The sequence below is a fragment of the Malus sylvestris genome, chromosome 16 (genome assembly GCF_916048215.2).
Source record: "Malus sylvestris chromosome 16, drMalSylv7.2, whole genome shotgun sequence".
NCBI classification, from domain to species: Eukaryota; Viridiplantae; Streptophyta; class Magnoliopsida; order Rosales; family Rosaceae; genus Malus; species Malus sylvestris.
In genome coordinates, this window is record NC_062275.1 from 39,137,753 (window position 1) to 39,155,750 (window position 17,998).

The 17,998-nt window shown below is 40.7% G+C and overlaps 1 protein-coding gene across 9 annotated transcripts; it reads right to left on the minus strand.

Annotated features, from left to right (window-relative positions):
• Positions 1 to 225: 225 nt before the first annotated feature.
• LOC126608731 (probable RNA-binding protein ARP1) lies at positions 226 to 5,097 on the minus strand. 9 transcript variants are annotated; one of them, XM_050276733.1, is made up of 9 exons: positions 4,766 to 5,090; positions 4,430 to 4,642; positions 4,136 to 4,259; positions 3,683 to 3,812; positions 3,021 to 3,057; positions 2,661 to 2,898; positions 2,000 to 2,110; positions 1,762 to 1,858; positions 226 to 806 (listed from the first exon to the last, which is right to left on the minus strand). In XM_050276733.1, the coding sequence occupies exons 1-7, from the start codon at positions 4,766 to 4,768 to the stop codon at positions 2,013 to 2,015; spliced, it is 843 nt and encodes a 280-aa protein (XP_050132690.1). In that variant the 5' UTR covers positions 4,769 to 5,090; the 3' UTR covers positions 226 to 806; positions 1,762 to 1,858; positions 2,000 to 2,012. The 9 variants fall into 9 exon arrangements, with proteins under 9 accessions (XP_050132690.1, XP_050132689.1, XP_050132688.1 ...); XM_050276732.1 differs by having other exon boundaries at positions 1,797 to 1,858; positions 2,000 to 2,042; positions 4,430 to 5,096; XM_050276731.1 differs by having other exon boundaries at positions 2,000 to 2,042; positions 4,430 to 5,096.
• Between the last annotated feature and the right edge of the window lie 12,901 nt (positions 5,098 to 17,998).

The window sequence follows — 17,998 nt, forward strand, 5'->3', positions numbered from 1 at the left end:
TAGGCACATGAGCTACAAGCTAACATGGATCCTAAGTTACCCATACCATACAGCCCATAACAATCCTGAACCCAACACATACCATATTTTATTATACTAAAGCCTGCTAAAGGCTCTTGTAAAAAAGAAACATGACCACACTATTTGGCACGAGTTAAACATCGTTGCGTAAACCCCGAGCTCGAGTGATCACGATCACTGTTTAGCTATATAGAAAACGTATCATACCCCAACAGTCTTTCAAATGATATACAAAAACAGGCACAAATTACATACTCCACATCCTTCAAATCATAATGACCAATAGACGAGACAGTTTTACTAAATATATTATAAACCCAAAAACTTTTCTTTCCAAATAAATAGAACATGCCCGAAGCTTCTTCCCCTTTGAAGCCAGGCCCTCTTAATTCTCTAAATTACAAGACTTTTGAGTTCAATGAAAATCCTACAACTAGTAGGCACAAAGACCCGAATGACATTACGCGCGTGATGGGCCCGCCCATCAACACACGACACCAGATAGAGACTATGCACCCAAAATGCTTGGGCAAGACTGACTATAAACGAATCATATGTTGATTCTAACATGATTTTTTTTAGACTTGTTTTATTCCTGTATGGCTGCTAGAAACCTGATTCTAGCACCCACCCATCAATGACAACCTGCCACTCTTCCTGAGTAACACAGGTAACCGAGGATAAATGTCGCACTGGGAGTGAAGAGCAGCCAGCGTCCTCCATCCTTCTCTGCCATCTGGGGCGACTCAGACATCTGACTTCTCTGGTGACCATGACTGTATGACCTGCAGAAAAATGAATGTATAAGACGGGGCATAAATCCAGAAAAAAAGTAAGCCATTGGGATGCCAAGCCTTACAATCATAAAACATAAATTAGACTGAAAGCACATCCAGACCAACAAAATATGAAATCAACAAAAACAAGTCCAATTATATATTCTTTTGGGGGCTCGTTTGGTCTCTAGGATTAGGTTGGAATGGAACCATCTAAATTCAAGGTATAGTGAAGGTAGAGGAGAATGATTTTTCACTTTGGGGGGAATGAGATTAGACTGGTAGAAAACTTATCCCTTCTAATCCTACCATTTTGAGGAGGTTTGGAGTGGATAAGTTTTCTTATGTGAGTAATTCATCTTCTACCTTCAAGTTGGTCACAATTTTTTCATTTCTTCCTTCAACATACTTGAAAATAGTGGTTTATCCATTCCAGTCCCATCTTCTATACCGAACAACGCCTTAAGGTACTGGTAATGCAATCCAATATGCAAACAAAATGTGCCAAGAAGAACCACTCTCCTTTACATGATTATTGAGTAAACACTACAACGTAAAATTTATTAGGTGAAGAATAGGAGGCCTACTAATGCCTATGGAAAATCACAAAATTTGAATATTGGAATGAACTGCTACAAGTTTATAAAAACAACAATCTAGGAAATCATCTGATTAAATTGATTTCCACACGGACGTTCAACAAAGACAAACAGAACAAATGGAACATAATTTCTGAGAAATGTATTCTCACACTTTGCTGCCTATGATGGAACCATTTTTGACCTTTAAATGATATTTGACATACGTAACTACATGATCATCAGTTGGCTATCAAATGCATACTGAGAATAATATTATTCATCTTGCAAATCATTTTTTCCAGAAGAAAGTTTTGTATAAATCAGAACTTGTACTCCTATCGCTAAATCTTGCATATGTAAAGAAAATGACCAAATAACTTTACCGCTAGAATGCAAAATAAAATTTGCAAGGCTTGACCTGAAGCCTGCCACTTAATTAGCAGTTTTGCTTCTTTTAGTCCTGCTGCAATCTAAGGATACCTGCAAAGAGTAAATAAAGAATCTCAAAATCCCATACAAACCCAGTGGTGGATGTATCCCTTTTTTTCTTTTCTATTTTCTCAAGGAAAAGGTATAGGATTGCAAAACACACCGCATTATATTCCATGATGTGGCACTAACCTCAATCAACCCCTCACCCAGCTCTTTGCTCAGAACCACTACCCTGCATATATTGGGGAGAATGAGCAGATAATATAAAATGTGGTCGTGCCGCAACTCTCACTGCCATGCCTGATTAAAAAACAAAGTCAATTAGATCTTATCTACATACTCTGTGGTACATTGATCTAGATGAAAGATCTATCAAACTGTCATTACGTCTCCATCATAAGACTCTGAAGAATGCTTGTCATATTAGGTAAGTGTCTGTTCTTTGTTAAAAAAATTTATTTTCTAGTTTATAAAATTGAAAGATGGAAATCAAAGACTTCGAGTAAATCTGTTTTAAAATATTTCCTTATTAGTTAAACAAATGATGCTGATGCTGATACTGTTCACTGTATCGACAGGCTGCGTCTTCTACGGAAAAAATGTGCAAGAAAAAAGACTAAAATTTATCATGATCCCGCATCCTCTTAGGTTGTATGATCAAGACAGAGTGGTCAGGAATTAGGTTGTGTTGATTTCACATAAATTATGAGTTAGAAGAGGTGCATGTTTGGTGGTATAGCTTCACTAATTTATATTGAAAGATGAACAATAATAATTTGTCCCCTAGGTAGGGGGGCACCCGAGACGTGAAGGAAAAAAAATGAACAATAGTTTCAGGACAGAGATGTACCCGTTTGATATGCTGCTTGAACTGGAGGGACCGTGGAAGTTGTTACTTCATTAACACTGGGTGCACCAAACTGGATTATCTGCTGAGCAGGCATTGCATATCCATGAACTGTTGGATAACCCTGATCACCAGGAATGGTTTGACCCAGTTGTTCATAAGGATAAGGAGAAGTAGTAGCCGTCCCTGGAAGTCCATATATTTGAAGATATTGCTGACCCGCATAGGGGCTGTAAACACCCTACCAAAGAAATGGCAAACAAAGTTAGGAAGCAAGTCAGAATAAAACAACATAATATCCTCACACTCATAAATCCAAAAGAAAGACATCCACCTGCGCTGCCATTTAAGAACATTACTGACCTGTGAATAAGCGTACTCAGGTCCATATGTTGCATACCTGCACAGATAAGACAACCATTACAACTGTTGATATCATAATTTATGTGGGCAATTTGGAAGCGTTAATGTACATGAGATACAATTACAAACAATGCAATGCAATGCATTGAACCAAACTAATCCCTTACAATGCAAGAACAAAGGTTTGGAACTTAAACTACAAGCTACAGTGCTCTTATACTTGAATGAGAAATCTCATGTATGAGATCAATCAGTAAAATGGCGATACTAGAAAACCCAATTTAAGTCTTGCCTGCTCCATAAACATTGATTTGAGGCACATATCCTCTGCAACTGTCACTTTATCATCCCCTGAATTACCAATCATGCCATGTCATGTCATCATTGTCTAGACAAAATGACCCCTGAATACCAAGGGAGATGACTAAGAAAGTTGATTTTGAAAATCAACGTGGCATTGCATATTCCAAATGGCATACGCTACACAAGAAACAATGGAAGAGAACTAAGTTGTTAACTGAGATGTCACCAATCATTCCATGGCTAACCAAATCAATATCAAATGTTGACAACTTATATACAGCAAGTGGACGTTCAACAAATATTACACAGCTACATTAACTCTGTGGCTATCACCTAATCCTAAAAAATGCATGACTCACCCATAGGGAGGATAAACTAATCCTTGTTGATAGTTGTAAGAAAGAGGCTGCTGGTAGCCATATCCTCCGGTGTAAGCCCCACGGGTAGCTTGCATGTCTCCAATGTATGGAGAAGCTGGTCTTGGACGTCCTGTAAGTAAAAAAATGTCATGTGGAATGTGTTTGTTTGCTAAGGAAAAAACAATATATGTAGATTTTGGTACTTTGAAACGTTAACGTGAAAACATGATGGAAACCAATGAAGATGTTAGCTTTATTTTTCTTCAAATCCATAGATAATTGCTGTGTTTAAAACAGAGTCAATAAAACGATGGCAACTAGGAAAAGAAATTGATAGCACAAACACAAACATCACCCAAAAACAATGAACTAGATGCAATTGAGCATGAAACGGGAAACTACGAAGCGGGACTTAATTGATAGTTATCAAACTAAGAGCATAAGAAACCATACCATAAGGCATAGGTGGCCTGGGCCGCCGGAGTGAAGCCAAATTACAATTGGCGCGCCTGCCATCGATAATCGGAGTTGGATCAGCACAGGCCCGAGCAGCAGCCTCTGATTCGCGGAAAGTCACCTAAACCCTCCATGTAAATACAAACAGAAATCAAGTCATTTCAAAAGTTGTGAGTGAGGCAGAACAGCCCCACAACCATTGGTCTTTCATTTGCAAAACACACACTGAATACCAGTAAACTCATGGAAGAGCAAATAAAAACCCATAAAGTGAAAAGAAGAAATACTTACAAAGCCATAGCCTTTGGATCGGCCGGTGTTCTTATCAGTAATAACGACGGCCTCGAGAATCTGGCCGAACTGGTCGAAATAGCGGCCCATGGCATCGCTGTGCGTCTCCCAGGCGAGGCCCCCAACAAAGACCTTGGTGTAGGTGGTGTCACCAAAAGGGGCATTGGAATTGGGGAATTGGAATCCAGACGGACTGGAACTCGACCCAGAACTCTGATAGGCCATCAATGAGTCACAATTAATTAAATTGAATGCAGAAATGGTAGTAGTAATAAGTAGAAAGATAGTGAAAAGAAAGAAAAACCCTAGCTTGAGATGTGGTGGAAATGCATATACCATTGAATTTTGAAGTGAGGTAGGGGGAATCAGGGGATGCTCAATTTTGTAGGAAAGAATGAATAAAGGTGATTAAAACCCCAACACAAGACCCCAATAAAGCTTAACTAAACTTAATAGGAATGATTTTTGCAAGAAAAAATAAATAAAAAAGGAAAGAAAATGGAAAAGTTAAAAAGAAAGAGATGCCCCAGCAGCAGCAGCAGATGGGCCAAGAGGAGGAGGATCTAGGTCGGTGGTAGTCGTGGGGATAGGCTGGCTGGCTTGGGACGAGAGAGACAGAGGGGAGGGTCGGTGAATGGTGAATGGTGATTGGTGAATGGTGAAAGGTGAAAAAACAAAGCACGAGACCTTCCTCTTTCAGTTGTTTTTGGGTTGGAGAGTTCTCAAACAAAGGTTACAGCTTCGGGAACGTGTGAACGTGGGACCCACCTCAAACCCCTTATCGCACCCTAGGAAAAGGATCCTCTCTGCATCCTTGTTTTTGGAATTAGAGAATCAATCAATCATGTTCGTTTATCCTACATTGAGCAGTTATTAGGTACTATTTATATTTAATTTTAAATTTTAAATTTTAAATGATTTCTGACTGCACGATGTACGATACACGGACATGATTGATTAATCCCTCAGATCCCTACAAAGAGGATTCATAGAGGATCCTTTTCCCTCTCCCTAAACCATGAGGACACCAATTTTTTTGGGATGTGATATCCACACACTTCTTTTTACTTCTCACACATGTTTCTAATTTATTGTTGTCAGATCAGATGAATTAAAGAAGATCAAAGAACAAAAAATAATAAAAGGTGTGCGAAAAATAAGAAGGAGTGTGTGGATAGCAAACATTTTTTTTATTATTTTAACAAACGGTATTATCTACACTAACGGAAGAGAATGGACTTAACCTCATAATAAACTAATAATATTATGGTTCAAATTCACTTTTGGCGAGAATCAAACCTAAGACCTCTCATTTACAAGTAAAGAGGAATACCACTAGATCGCAGTACTAAGTGGCGAAGGACACCACTTTTGAGTACTCATTTAAGGACTTAAATGAAATCTTTGTATCCCTAAAGGAATATTATCTCCAACGGAGAGTTCTTATAGTAGAATCCTTAAATTTGAACTTTTATATTTTTATATGATAACTTGATTAGATGCACATTTTTAGTTTATGTTTACCTTTCTTTAATTAATTAAAAGTATTAAAATCTTCAATCAAGAATGTGGCCCTATTTTCCACTCAAGATGCACATTCATTTTTGAAAATTAGGTTTATATACTTCTTTTTGCTATTTCATTGATTAAAATCCTATTTATTTTCAATTTTTGATCAAGGTCCTTTGTCACAGCCCGTCCCGAGATTTATATATCGGGAGCGTGAAATGACGATACTACCCTTGACGTTACTAAGGTATGTGTGTGTTATGTTTTGAATTTTTCATGGTTCCTAAGCTTTTGGAGAAAATAATTTAAGTTGGATTTATTTGGAATGTATTTTTATGTGGTTAGGGATTAAAATTAATGTGTATGTTTGGTTGGACCACACATAGTCAACACTCCCTGCTCTCTTCCCCGTACCTTCCCTCTCTCTCCTCCCTCACGACTCTCTCTCACTCTCTCTCCCCCATAAACGTACGGCAACAACTAAAACCCTCCAAAACTTCGTGTATCGAAGCAAATAAGGTATGAATCTTCACCATCTTGATGTTCTGAGTTGATTGGTACTAGTTTTAGGAAGTGAAACCCTAGGGATCGTCGGGAAACCCTAACCCCAAAATTGTGCACTGTTCATGCACACGTAAAATCTTACGTTTCAGGGAATTTCAAGTTCACAGTGAGCTTAAGGACATCCTCAAAGTTTCCCGAACTATCGTGCTTCCCCAGGTAAAATATAGTGAATTTTAGACCCTAAAACTAGTCCATCGTGATTCTTCATGGTTGGGGCTTCAGTTTGATATAAAATTCGAAGAAAATGGTTGAGAAACGAAGGAGAACAAGAAGTTACAAGTTTGGCCGGAAACCGGCCGCCGGAAAAACCAGTCCAGCGACTGGCTGGGGAAGATGACTGCCAGTCGTACAGACCATTAGAGGGGTTCCGACTGGTGGGTGACCTTAGATATGCGCGCTGATGATTGATGTGAGAAGCACTAGAGCGTATTTATACACCTGTCATCGTACAGACTACCTTATGTAGTTCCGAGTGACGTGCAGAGTTAGACCGTACAGGTCACCGAGGTGACTCCGGTTGGATTGGATGTTGAGCTTTAGAATCAGCCGTACAGGACCATTGTAGGGTCTCCGGTTGATTTATTATTCACCTGACTATTATTGATGCATTCTGATTATATTTTTGGGCATGGCATATCATTTCTGAGATATTATGATGATGGATATGTGCTGAGTGATGATGTTGCGTATATATACTATTTTCTGGGAAAGTATACAGGTTTTTACGGCGAGGGGATAGAATTGTTTTTAATGAACTGTTTTGGAAAACCATTTGATTTTTACTGACCCACTCATTTTGTTTTGCGCCCCTCCAGGTTCTAGTTTAGCGGTTGGTGGCTCTCGAGGTCTTATTCCGGCTTCTGACAGACCCTTTACATGTAGGACTCACCTGAGGGTGATGTATTTTTATTTTAGTCCTACTTGACTGCAGTTAACCTATGCTCTGAACTTATGTGATTACTTTATAACTCGTCCAGTTATGTTCGTAGGTTGATATGTTTGAGTTTGGTTTGAATTTCTTCTGATTTATGTTGTTGTTGTTGTTGTTGTTGTTGTTTGCTTCCGTGTCGCGCCCATGGTTACGTCACGCCCACGTGACGGCCAGCACACCTGGATCCTCCGGATCGGGGTGCGTCAGTTTGGTATCAGAGCTTAGGTTGTAGTCCTGTATAATTGTTAATGCCTTAACGATCTTTTGATGTTTTCTGTCAGAATCATGCCGCCTCGTAGAGAGCATAGGGAGCCCCGCCGTACTTCTGAATCCAACTTCCCGGATGTTGCTCAGTTAGGGGAAGCAATGGCTCAGGCTTTCCAGAATGTGATTCGTCCTCCTCCCCCACCTCAGAGGACACCTTTGGAGACCATGTACAATTTGAAGTTAGATCGTTTTATGGGTGATGAAGGTCACGAGGGGGCTGAGAAATGGCTAGATCACATTGAAAAGACATTTCAGGTAATGCAAAGTCAGGGGAATTTTCCAGCTGATAGGTGGGTGGAGACCACTACCTGGTTTTTGGGTCGTGAGCCGGCTTGTTGGTGGAGGAATCAGACTCAGTTTATGACTCCAGCTATGGCATCTGATTGGGCTTTGTTTAAAGATAATTTCCAGAAAAGATTTGTCCCTCCTGAGTATATTGACCGCAAGAAACAGGAATTTACTCGGTTGAAACAGAAGAATATGTCAGCTCATGAGTACTACAGAAAGTTTACTGATTTATCTCGCTATGACCCTGTTACAGCTGGTAATCAGGGAGAGATGCTTAGACGTTTCAAGTTGGGAGCTAAGAAGAAGTGGCGTACCTTTGCCAGTGCACTTCCCTGTGCCGACTACCATGAGTTTTTCAATATTTTGGTCAGGATGGAGGACTCTGATAAACTTTCCAGTGACAGTGATGATGACGATGATAAGAATGATGGTCAGAAAAAGGATGAAAAAGGTAAAGGTGTTACTATTCTGGGACCCCGCAAGACTCAAAATTTTAAGAAGAGTGGAGTAAGTTCGAGTTCTTCTAGTGGTGGATTCAGTGTCACTGGCCCTAGGAGAGGCGGTGGTAGATTTTCTGGTGGGCCTAAATTTCAGAGGCAGAGGGATTCTGGTGGTGCTGGTGGCTCTGGCGCTCCGTGGTGCCGCCGTTGTAACTTCCGTCACCATGGTGAGTATAGGAGAGGTAGTGGTGCTTGCTTTACGTGTGGGCAGATAGGACATCGGGCTTCCCAGTGTCCCCAGGGTCAGCAGAGACCGCAGCAGACTAATATGCCACCTCCAGCACCTATTCAGCAGAGTTTTGGATCGGGTGGTTATGGCCAGTCGAGTCGTGGTGGTACCTACCACTACCAGGGGGATGCTGCTCCATATGCTCCCGGACCCTATCAGTATCCCCAGGAGCCTTATCCTCAGCCAGGGTATTCTCAGGATTTTGGAGGTTATTCTTCTTATTCCTCTATGCCAGCTGGTGGATCGCAGTGGCATCAGGGAGGCCAGCCCCGTCAGGGGGAAGCTGCTACTGGTGGTGTAGGATTATCCAGGCAGCCTAGTCAGCCAGGCCAGAGGCGTAATCCTCAGGGACGTGGTAATCAGGGCAGTAGAGGCCGAGGGGGACGTCAGCAAGCTCAGGGGCGAGTTAATCATATTTCACTGCAGGAGGCCTAGAACCATCCAGACTTGATAATGGGTACGTTGAATGTTCTTGGTCATTTTGCTAAGATTTTGATTGATTGTGGTGCTACGCACTCTGTGATTTCTCATACGTTTGCTCAAATGACCCAACCTTACCCTTCACCTCTAGGATTTGATTTAGAGTTTGCCATGCCTAGAGGAGATAAATGTTATGTTGATAGTGTGTATCTTGGGTGTCCAGTGATGGTTGAGGGCGTGATTATGTCAGCTGATCTTATTCCGTTAGACATTGTGGATTTTGATGTGATTCTAGGGGCTGATTGGTTGCATTATAATCGCGCCCATATTGATTGTTATGGTAAATCAGTTACTTTTTATCGCCCTGGACTACCTGAGGTTACTTTTGTGGGCGACAGAAATGGGGTGAGGCATGGAGTTATTTCTGCCATGAGGGCAAGGAAATTATTATTGAAGGGTTGTCAGGGATATCTAGCACATGTGGTGTTAAATGATGTTGCTTCTACTAGTATAGAAGAAGTTGGTGTGGTCAGACATTATCCGGATGTATTCCCTGATGATTTGCCGGGATTACCGCCAGACAGAGAGGTGGAATTCGCTATTGATTTGCTTCCAGGTACTGACCCTACATCTCTAACTCCTTATAGAATGGCTCCTACTGAGTTGAGAGAATTAAAAATCCAGTTGCAAGAATTACTTGATAAAGGTTTTATTCAACCTAGTTCTTCACCTTGGGGTGCCCCAGTATTATTTGTGAGGAAGAAAGATGGAACTCTGCGATTGTGTATTGATTATAGGCAATTGAACCGGGTAACGATTAAAAACCGTTATCCATTGCCTCGCATTGATGATTTGTTTGATCAGCTGAAAGGTGCGTGTGTATTTTCTAAGATTGATTTGAGATCAGGGTATTATCAATTGAAGATTAAAGAAGATGATGTACCTAAGACGGCCTTCCGAACTCGTTACGGACATTATGAATTTCTGGTTATGCCGTTTGGGTTGACTAATGCACCTGCAGCTTTTATGAGATTGATGAATGAGGTATTCCAGCAATATCTTGATAAATTTGTTATTGTTTTTATTGATGATATTCTGGTATACTCTAAATCTCAAGCAGATCATATCCGACACCTTAATTTGGTGTTAAGGAAATTGAGGGAACATCAATTGTATGCCAAGTTCAGTAAATGTCAGTTTTGGTTGACTGAAGTGGCATTTTTGGGGCATGTTGTGTCGGCTTGAGGAATTCAAGTTGATCCTTAGAAGATAGCAGCGGTGGAGAATTGGGAGCAACCTCGAACCGTCACTGAAGTACGCAGTTTTCTTGGTTTAGCAGGTTATTATCGACGGTTCGTGCAGGATTTCTCTATGATTGCTTTGCCGTTAACAAAGTTGACCAGGAAGGATGTTAAATTCGAGTGGGATGAAAATTGTGAGCGGAGTTTTCAGCAATTGAAATATTGCCTCACTCATGCTCCAGTGTTAGTACTTCCTAATGATAGCGGTAATTTTGAGATTTATAGTGATGCTTCCTTAAATGGTTTGGGATGTGTTTTGATGCAACATAATAAGGTGATTGCCTATGCTTCTAGGCAGTTGAAAAATCATGAAAGGAATTATCCTACTCACGATCTTGAATTGGCAGCAATTGTTTTTGCTTTGAAGATTTGGAGGCATTATTTGTATGGTGAGAAGTGTAAGATTTTCACTGATCACAAGAGTCTTCAGTATCTGTTTACTCAGCATGATCTTAATCTTCGTCAGCGAAGGTGGATGGAATTGCTAAGTGATTATGATTGTACTATTGAGTATCATCCAGGTCGTGCTAATGTGGTAGCGGATGCACTGAGTAGGAAACCTCAAGGTAGGCTTAATGCCTTATATGCTAGTCGTGTTCCTCTTCTTGCTGAACTGAGGGCAACGGGAGTAAGGTTGGAGTTTGAAAACCCAAGTGGAGCGTTTCTTGCTAGTTTTCAAGTCAGGCCAGTTTTAGTGGATCGTATACTCGAAACTCAGATGGTGGATGAGGAAATTCAGGAGTTGGTTCAGTTAAGAAGTGAAGGGAAAAAGAAAGACCTTAGAATTCGGGAATCAGATGGTATGCTCATACAGGAAAACAGAATGTATGTTCCGAATAATGGAGAATTGAAGAAGGAAATTTTGGATGAGGCGCATTGTTCAGCTTATGCGATGCACCCGGGAGGAACTAAAATGTATCATACCATTCGACCATATTATTATTGGCCGGGTATGAAAAGAGAAATTGTAGATTATGTGAGTAGATGTATTATTTGCCAGCAAGTGAAGGCAGAAAGAAAGAAGCCATTTGGGCCAATGCAGCCACTTCCCGTTCCCCAGTGGAAATGGGAAAATATAACCATGGATTTCGTGTATAAACTTCCTCGTACACGAAATGGATTCGATGGTATTTGGGTGATTGTGGATCGATTTACCAAATCAGCACATTTCATTCCGGTTAGGGAGAAGTACCCTCTGAATAAATTGGCTAAGTTGTTCATTACAAAGATTGTAAAGTATCATGGAGTTCCAGTAAATATTATTTCTGATCGAGACCAGAGATTTACTTCTAAATTCTAGGTGGCTTTTCAGGAAGCTCTGGGTACACAATTACTGTATAGCACAGCTTATCATCCTCAAACTGATGGGCAATCAGAGAGGACCATTCAGACGTTGGAAGATATGTTGAGATCTTCAGTATTACAATTTGGTGATTCCTGGCATGATCGTCTGGATTTGATGGAGTTTGCTTATAATAACAGTTTTCACTCGAGCATTGGTATGTCACCATTTGAGGCACTTTATGGTAGGGCGTGTCGAACACCATTATGTTGGTCTAAGGTTGGTGAAAGGGTATTAGAAGGCCCAGAGATTGTAGATGAGACAACTCAAAATGTCCAGGTAATTAAGTCAAACCTGAAAGCAGCCCAGGATCGACAGAAGAGTTTAGCGGATCGACATACTACTGATCGAGTATATAATGTGGGTGATTGGGTGTTTTTGAAATTGTCACCTTGGAGAGGTGTAGTATGATTTGGTAAAAGAGGAAAACTAAGTCCGAGATACATTGGACCTTATGTGATCACCGAAAGAATTGGTGAAGTTGCCTACCGGTTGGAGCTGCCTCCGGAGTTATCTAAGGTCCATAATGTGTTTCACGTCTCTATGCTTCGACATTATATTTCTGATCCTTCTCATGTGATCCCTCCTCAACCGTTAGAGATTAATCCAGATTTGACTTATGATGAGGAACCAGTCACTATATTGGATTGGAAAGATAAGGTTCTAAGGAACAAGACGGTGAGTTTGGTGAAGGTGTTGTGGAGGAATCATTCTGTTGAAGAAGCTACCTGGGAGACGGAAGATCGGATGAGAGAGATGTACCCAAGGTTATTCTATGGTTATTAAGTGCATTATTGGTTATGGGAATTTCGGGGACGAAATTCTATAAGGAGGGGAGATTGTCACAGCCCGTCCCGGAGGTGTGTTTGACGGGAATGTGAAAGGACAGAATTGCCCTTGTTGGACATTAAGGTAAGTATGTTTGTGACGTTATTTTGGTTCAATATTAATCAAGTTGGAAGGAATATATTAGTAAGTTGGATAATATTGAAAGTTTGAATTTTTGTTATGTATGGTTAGGATGAAATGGATGGTGTGGATCAGTTTGGACCACAAAAAGGACCTCTCTCTCCTTCTCCTTCCCCGTGTCTTCTCTGTCTCTCTCCCTCACGATATCACACACACACACCCAAATACGTACGGCACACCCAAACCCTCCAAAAACTCGACGGATCGAGGCAACCAAGGTATGCTTCTTCATCTTTTTGACGTTCTGAGTTCATTGGTACTAGTTTTAGGAAGTGAAACCCTCGAAATCATGTGGAACCCGAACCTCCATTTTTGAGTTACTGTTCATGCACACGTAAAATGTTGTGTTTCAGGGAATTCTAAGCTTGTAGTGAGCTTAGTGAGGTCCTAAGGAGGCTCGGAGTGCTTCGTTTGAAGGATTTGGACGTCGGGATCACGTGGTTCCATTTTGGCCGAAATTCTTGGGAATTTTCCGGTGAGATTTCTTGATTTTTAGAGCCTTAAACTAGTCTAACGTGATTCTACATGTTTGGGGCTTCAATTTGATATAAAATACGAAGAAAATGGGTGAAAAATGAAGGAGAACGAAAAGTTTTAAAATTCGCCGGAAAACGGCCATCGGAAAAACCAGTCCAGCGACCCAAGGAAGAAGAAGGGCGCATGGGGGGCGCGTAGGCCCGTGCCACGCGCGGCGCGTGGGGGCGCGTGAGCCCTCCAAAAATTTTTCTAAAAATTTCCCAACGCTCGTGACGTCGAGTAGGTCGATGTGGTATATTCATATACCCAAATTGAGCATCGTATGAGAAGTTATTTCGAAAAATTGGCGATGTGTTTAAAATTAACATTTTTATAGTTGTTTCGCATATAGGTGAGACGTATCCCGAGGACGAGCGCATCCAGGGACGCCACGGGGGTTACGACCCGTCGACTTATCAGTGAGTGGGCAGTTTTGATTTCGTATTTACCTATATACATTTATTTTCCCAGAAAATACGCGTTTTTATGAAGGTTATGAATTTAATTGCCATGCAAGAATTATTGAGATATCTAGCTTGATAATTGTTGCATATATATGTGAAATGACGCGGTGGACGCTCAGGTGAGTTTATTTATTTTTCAGCTGAGTTATTTATATTGAATTTCAGTGAAAGCTCATAACCTGCACCTAGGTGATAGTGCTTATATTGTTATTCACCACACCGCACGCTCGCCTTGGATCCAAGTAGGTGGATATCGTACAGACCATGTGAGGGTTCCGACATGCCAGTCGTACAGACCATTAGAGGGGTTCCGACTGGTGGGTGACCTTAGATATGCGCGCTGATGATTGATGTGAGAAGCACTAGAGCGTATTTATACACATGTCATCGTACAGACTACCTTATGTAGTTCCGAGTGACGTGCAGAGTTAGACCGTACAGGTCACCGAGGTGACTCCGGTTGGATTGGATGTTGAGCTTTAGAATCAGCCGTACAGGACCATTGTAGGGTCTCCGGTTGATTTATTATTCACCTGACTATTATTGATGCATTCTGATTATATTTTTGGGCATGGCATATCATTTCTGAGATATTATGATGATGGATATGTGCTGAGTGATGATGTTGCGTATATATACTATTTTCTGGGAAAGTATACAGGTTTTTACGGCGAGGGGATAGAATTGTTTTTAATGAACTGTTTTGGAAAACCATTTGATTTTTACTGACCCACTCATTTTGTTTTGCGCCCCTCCAGGTTCTAGTTTAGCGGTTGGTGGCTCTCGAGGTCTTATTCCGGCTTCTGACAGACCCTTTACATGTAGGACTCACCTGAGGGTGATGTATTTTTATTTTAGTCCTACTTGACTGCAGTTAACCTATGCTCTGAACTTATGTGATTACTTTATAACTCGTCCAGTTATGTTCGTAGGTTGATATGTTTGAGTTTGGTTTGAATTTCTTCTGATTTATGTTGTTGTTGTTGTTGTTGTTGTTGTTTGCTTCCGTGTCGCGCCCATGGTTACGTCACGCCCACGTGACGGCCAGCACACCTGGATCCTCCGGATCGGGGTGTGTCATTTAGTGCCTATATTTTAAAAAAATTCATTTGTACTCATAATTTTTTAATCTCTTATTTGTACCCTAATTTATTTATAATGTACTCATTTTTTTTTATTAATGTACCACTTTGTTAAATGTGAAATGTACCAATTTTTTTAACACTATGGATACATTCTTTTGCCATTTATTATTTCTTATTTTTACATAGTTTTTATCCATTTATTCAATCAAAATGTTTGAATTTTTTTATTGTAACTGTTTCTAATAATATTATAATGAGGGATTTTAAATTTATAGGATTATAAATCTCATAAAATATCAAACAATTAATGTCAAAACTATAAAACTATAAATATTAATTGTAATATAATGAGGTGTACAAAGTCAAGGGACTTTGATCAAACTTTGAATATCATTAAGGTTTTAGTCAAAGAATGTTAAGGATTAAGGACCACATCCAAAGTATCATTTTTTTTTTATTTTAACTTTTTTTTTCATTAATCAAAAGCATCAAAATTAAAAACATTAAAAGCATTAACAGCTTCAATCAAGATTGTGGGTCATGTTTTCTACTCAAGGTTGTCCCCATAAAATCCCTATATGTGAGGACACAATATGTATTGGGCAAGTCTCTATACCTTATGGACTCATTTTCCGACCATTGGAGATTCATTTTGACCTTATATTTGTTTATGCCCATTTTATACGGTGGTTGTGCCTATTTAAGGACTTCATTAGAGATGCTCCCACTACTCACTGATGAGGGAAAGGGATCCAAAGAGGATCCCTTCCACCTGAGCCAACTGAGCACAAAAAGCCCTTGAAATTTGATCTAATAGCTAAAGTTATTATAACTTTTAATGGGCCCCTGTTTTTAGTCGTTAGATCAAATTTCAAGGGTCTGGATTTTGTGCTCAATTGGCTTAGTTGGCTTAGGTGGAAAGGGATCCGAAAAGGATCCATTTCCACTGATGAGTAACTACATTATTGACTTACATACGTGGCCTAATAAAAATAATAAAAAGGAACTTGTCCATCTTTTAACTCTTTAAACTGTCACATCCCGGCCCGAGCCCCCACCACATCCTGGGCTCGACTCCGCTGTAGGACGATATTGTTCACTTTCGGCCCCTACCACGCCCTCACAGTTTTGTTTATGGAAACTCACACGAGAACTTTCCAGTGGGTCACCTATCCTAGGATTGCTCTCACGCAAACTCGCTTAACTTCGGAGTTCCAATGGAACTCGAAGCCAGTGAGCTCCCAAAAAGCCTCGTGCTAGGTAAAGATGGGAATATACATATAAGGCTTACAGGATCCACTCCCCAGGGTGATGTGGGATGTTACAATCCACCCCCCTTAGGGGTCCGACATCCTCGTCGACACACTTCCGGCCAGGGATTGGCTCTGATACCAAATTGTCACATCCTGACCCGGGCCCCCACCACATCCTGGGCTCGACTCCGCCGTAGTACGATATTGTCCTCTTTGGGCCCCTACGATGCCCTCACGGTTTTGTTTCTGGAAACTTACATAAGAACTTCCCAGTGGGTCACCCATCTTGGGATTGCTCTGGAGCAAATCGCTTAACTTTGAAGTTCCAATGGAACCCAAAGCCAGTGAGCTCCCAAAAGGCCTCATGTTAGGTAGAGATGGAAATATACATATAAGGCTTACAGGATCCACTCCTCTGGGCGATGTGGGATGTTACATGAACACACGATCGAACACCCATTATTCTCCCAGTTCACCAAAAAAAAGGTTTTCTCCCTCACTAAAAATCTCCTGCAACCGTCCACTCCCACCAGCCACCAGCCACCTGCCACCATCCTCTGTTCTCCTTACCAACCAAATATCCTTGATTGGAGTTCTGCTCAAACCCTTGAATCATACCACCTAATCACTCGTTACTTTGCTAGCGCACATCTAAACAACCACTTTCTTTCCATCTCCCCATCGTCCTTTGTCCCTCTGCCATGGCTCCACCATACTCCCAAAATTTCTGAATAAACTCTCTCTCTCATCAAAGTTTGCAATTCTAAATAAACAACTTTAAACTTCCAATCATCTCTCATGGATCACCTGAGAAGAGACAGGGTGGGGTGCAGTCACCGACCAGATATGAGAATGATTGGCTGAGTCACTGGAAAAGAAACGGACTGAGGGTGATGTCACTAGAGAGGAAACGAATGAAGGATGGATCACGGGATAAGTGAGTGATTGATGGTTGAGGAGATTTGCACATAGCAATAAAGAGAGGAAGAAAGATGGATGTTTTACTTGACATGTATAATAATTTTGTTGGATCACATAAGTGGTGAGAAAAATAAGGGTGCCCTATTTGTTGGGCTCCTTAGCTGGGAGTAACTATGATTGGCTTAGCTATTGTCCTAGTCCCCTTGTTTGACCCAGTTCAAGGATTAGTTTTAATGAGACTAAGTGGGATTCATCCTCACTAAAGGCCTTACTGCTAACACCATCCGAAAGGTCAGTGTTCGCAATCTTAGCAATCATGTGCCTCCCCATCTATAGTTACCCAGCTAGCCTACCATCACCACGACCTCTCCCTCCAATTCTCATTCCTTTCCCAATTCCTTCTCCCCAAACCGCACCAAAACTCTTATGCACTCCTGCTATTTATCGTCGCACCCTGCCATCCTTTTTCTGCTCAATGGTAGCGGTAACTGTGAGAAATGAGAGGGATCAAATCAGAAACAAATCTTCAATAATTGTGATTGGGTCGGAGTCGGAGAGTTTGAGGAAGCAGATTTAGCAATCAAATATGGATATTTTTCTTACAGAGTCCGCTGTCAAGCAACCCATTTGATGCAAACTTGTCAAAATAATTCAATAGCCTTGATTGGGTCTTTGATCCTTCATTCCTTCTATGAAAGGCATTAGTACATAGAAAAAACTAGTTTGGAACTCTGAGGTGGCAATGATAACGATGATTAGGATAATGTTTTATTCTTTTAGTTTTTGTTTTTTATAAAGGAAAAACTGAATTTAAAAAATGGTTTAAAAATTTGTTAGGTTATGGCTTAGTCCGACAGTGCACCGAAAGCTTCATAATTATTATCGAGCTTGGTCTAAGGCAAGTCAGTTTAACATAGTCCCTGAAAGTAGTTCAATCCAAGATAGTCTAGTGCAACAAAAGCACCCTAAAAGTACTAACTAGTGGGCACCTAAATATTGTCCTGTGAAAT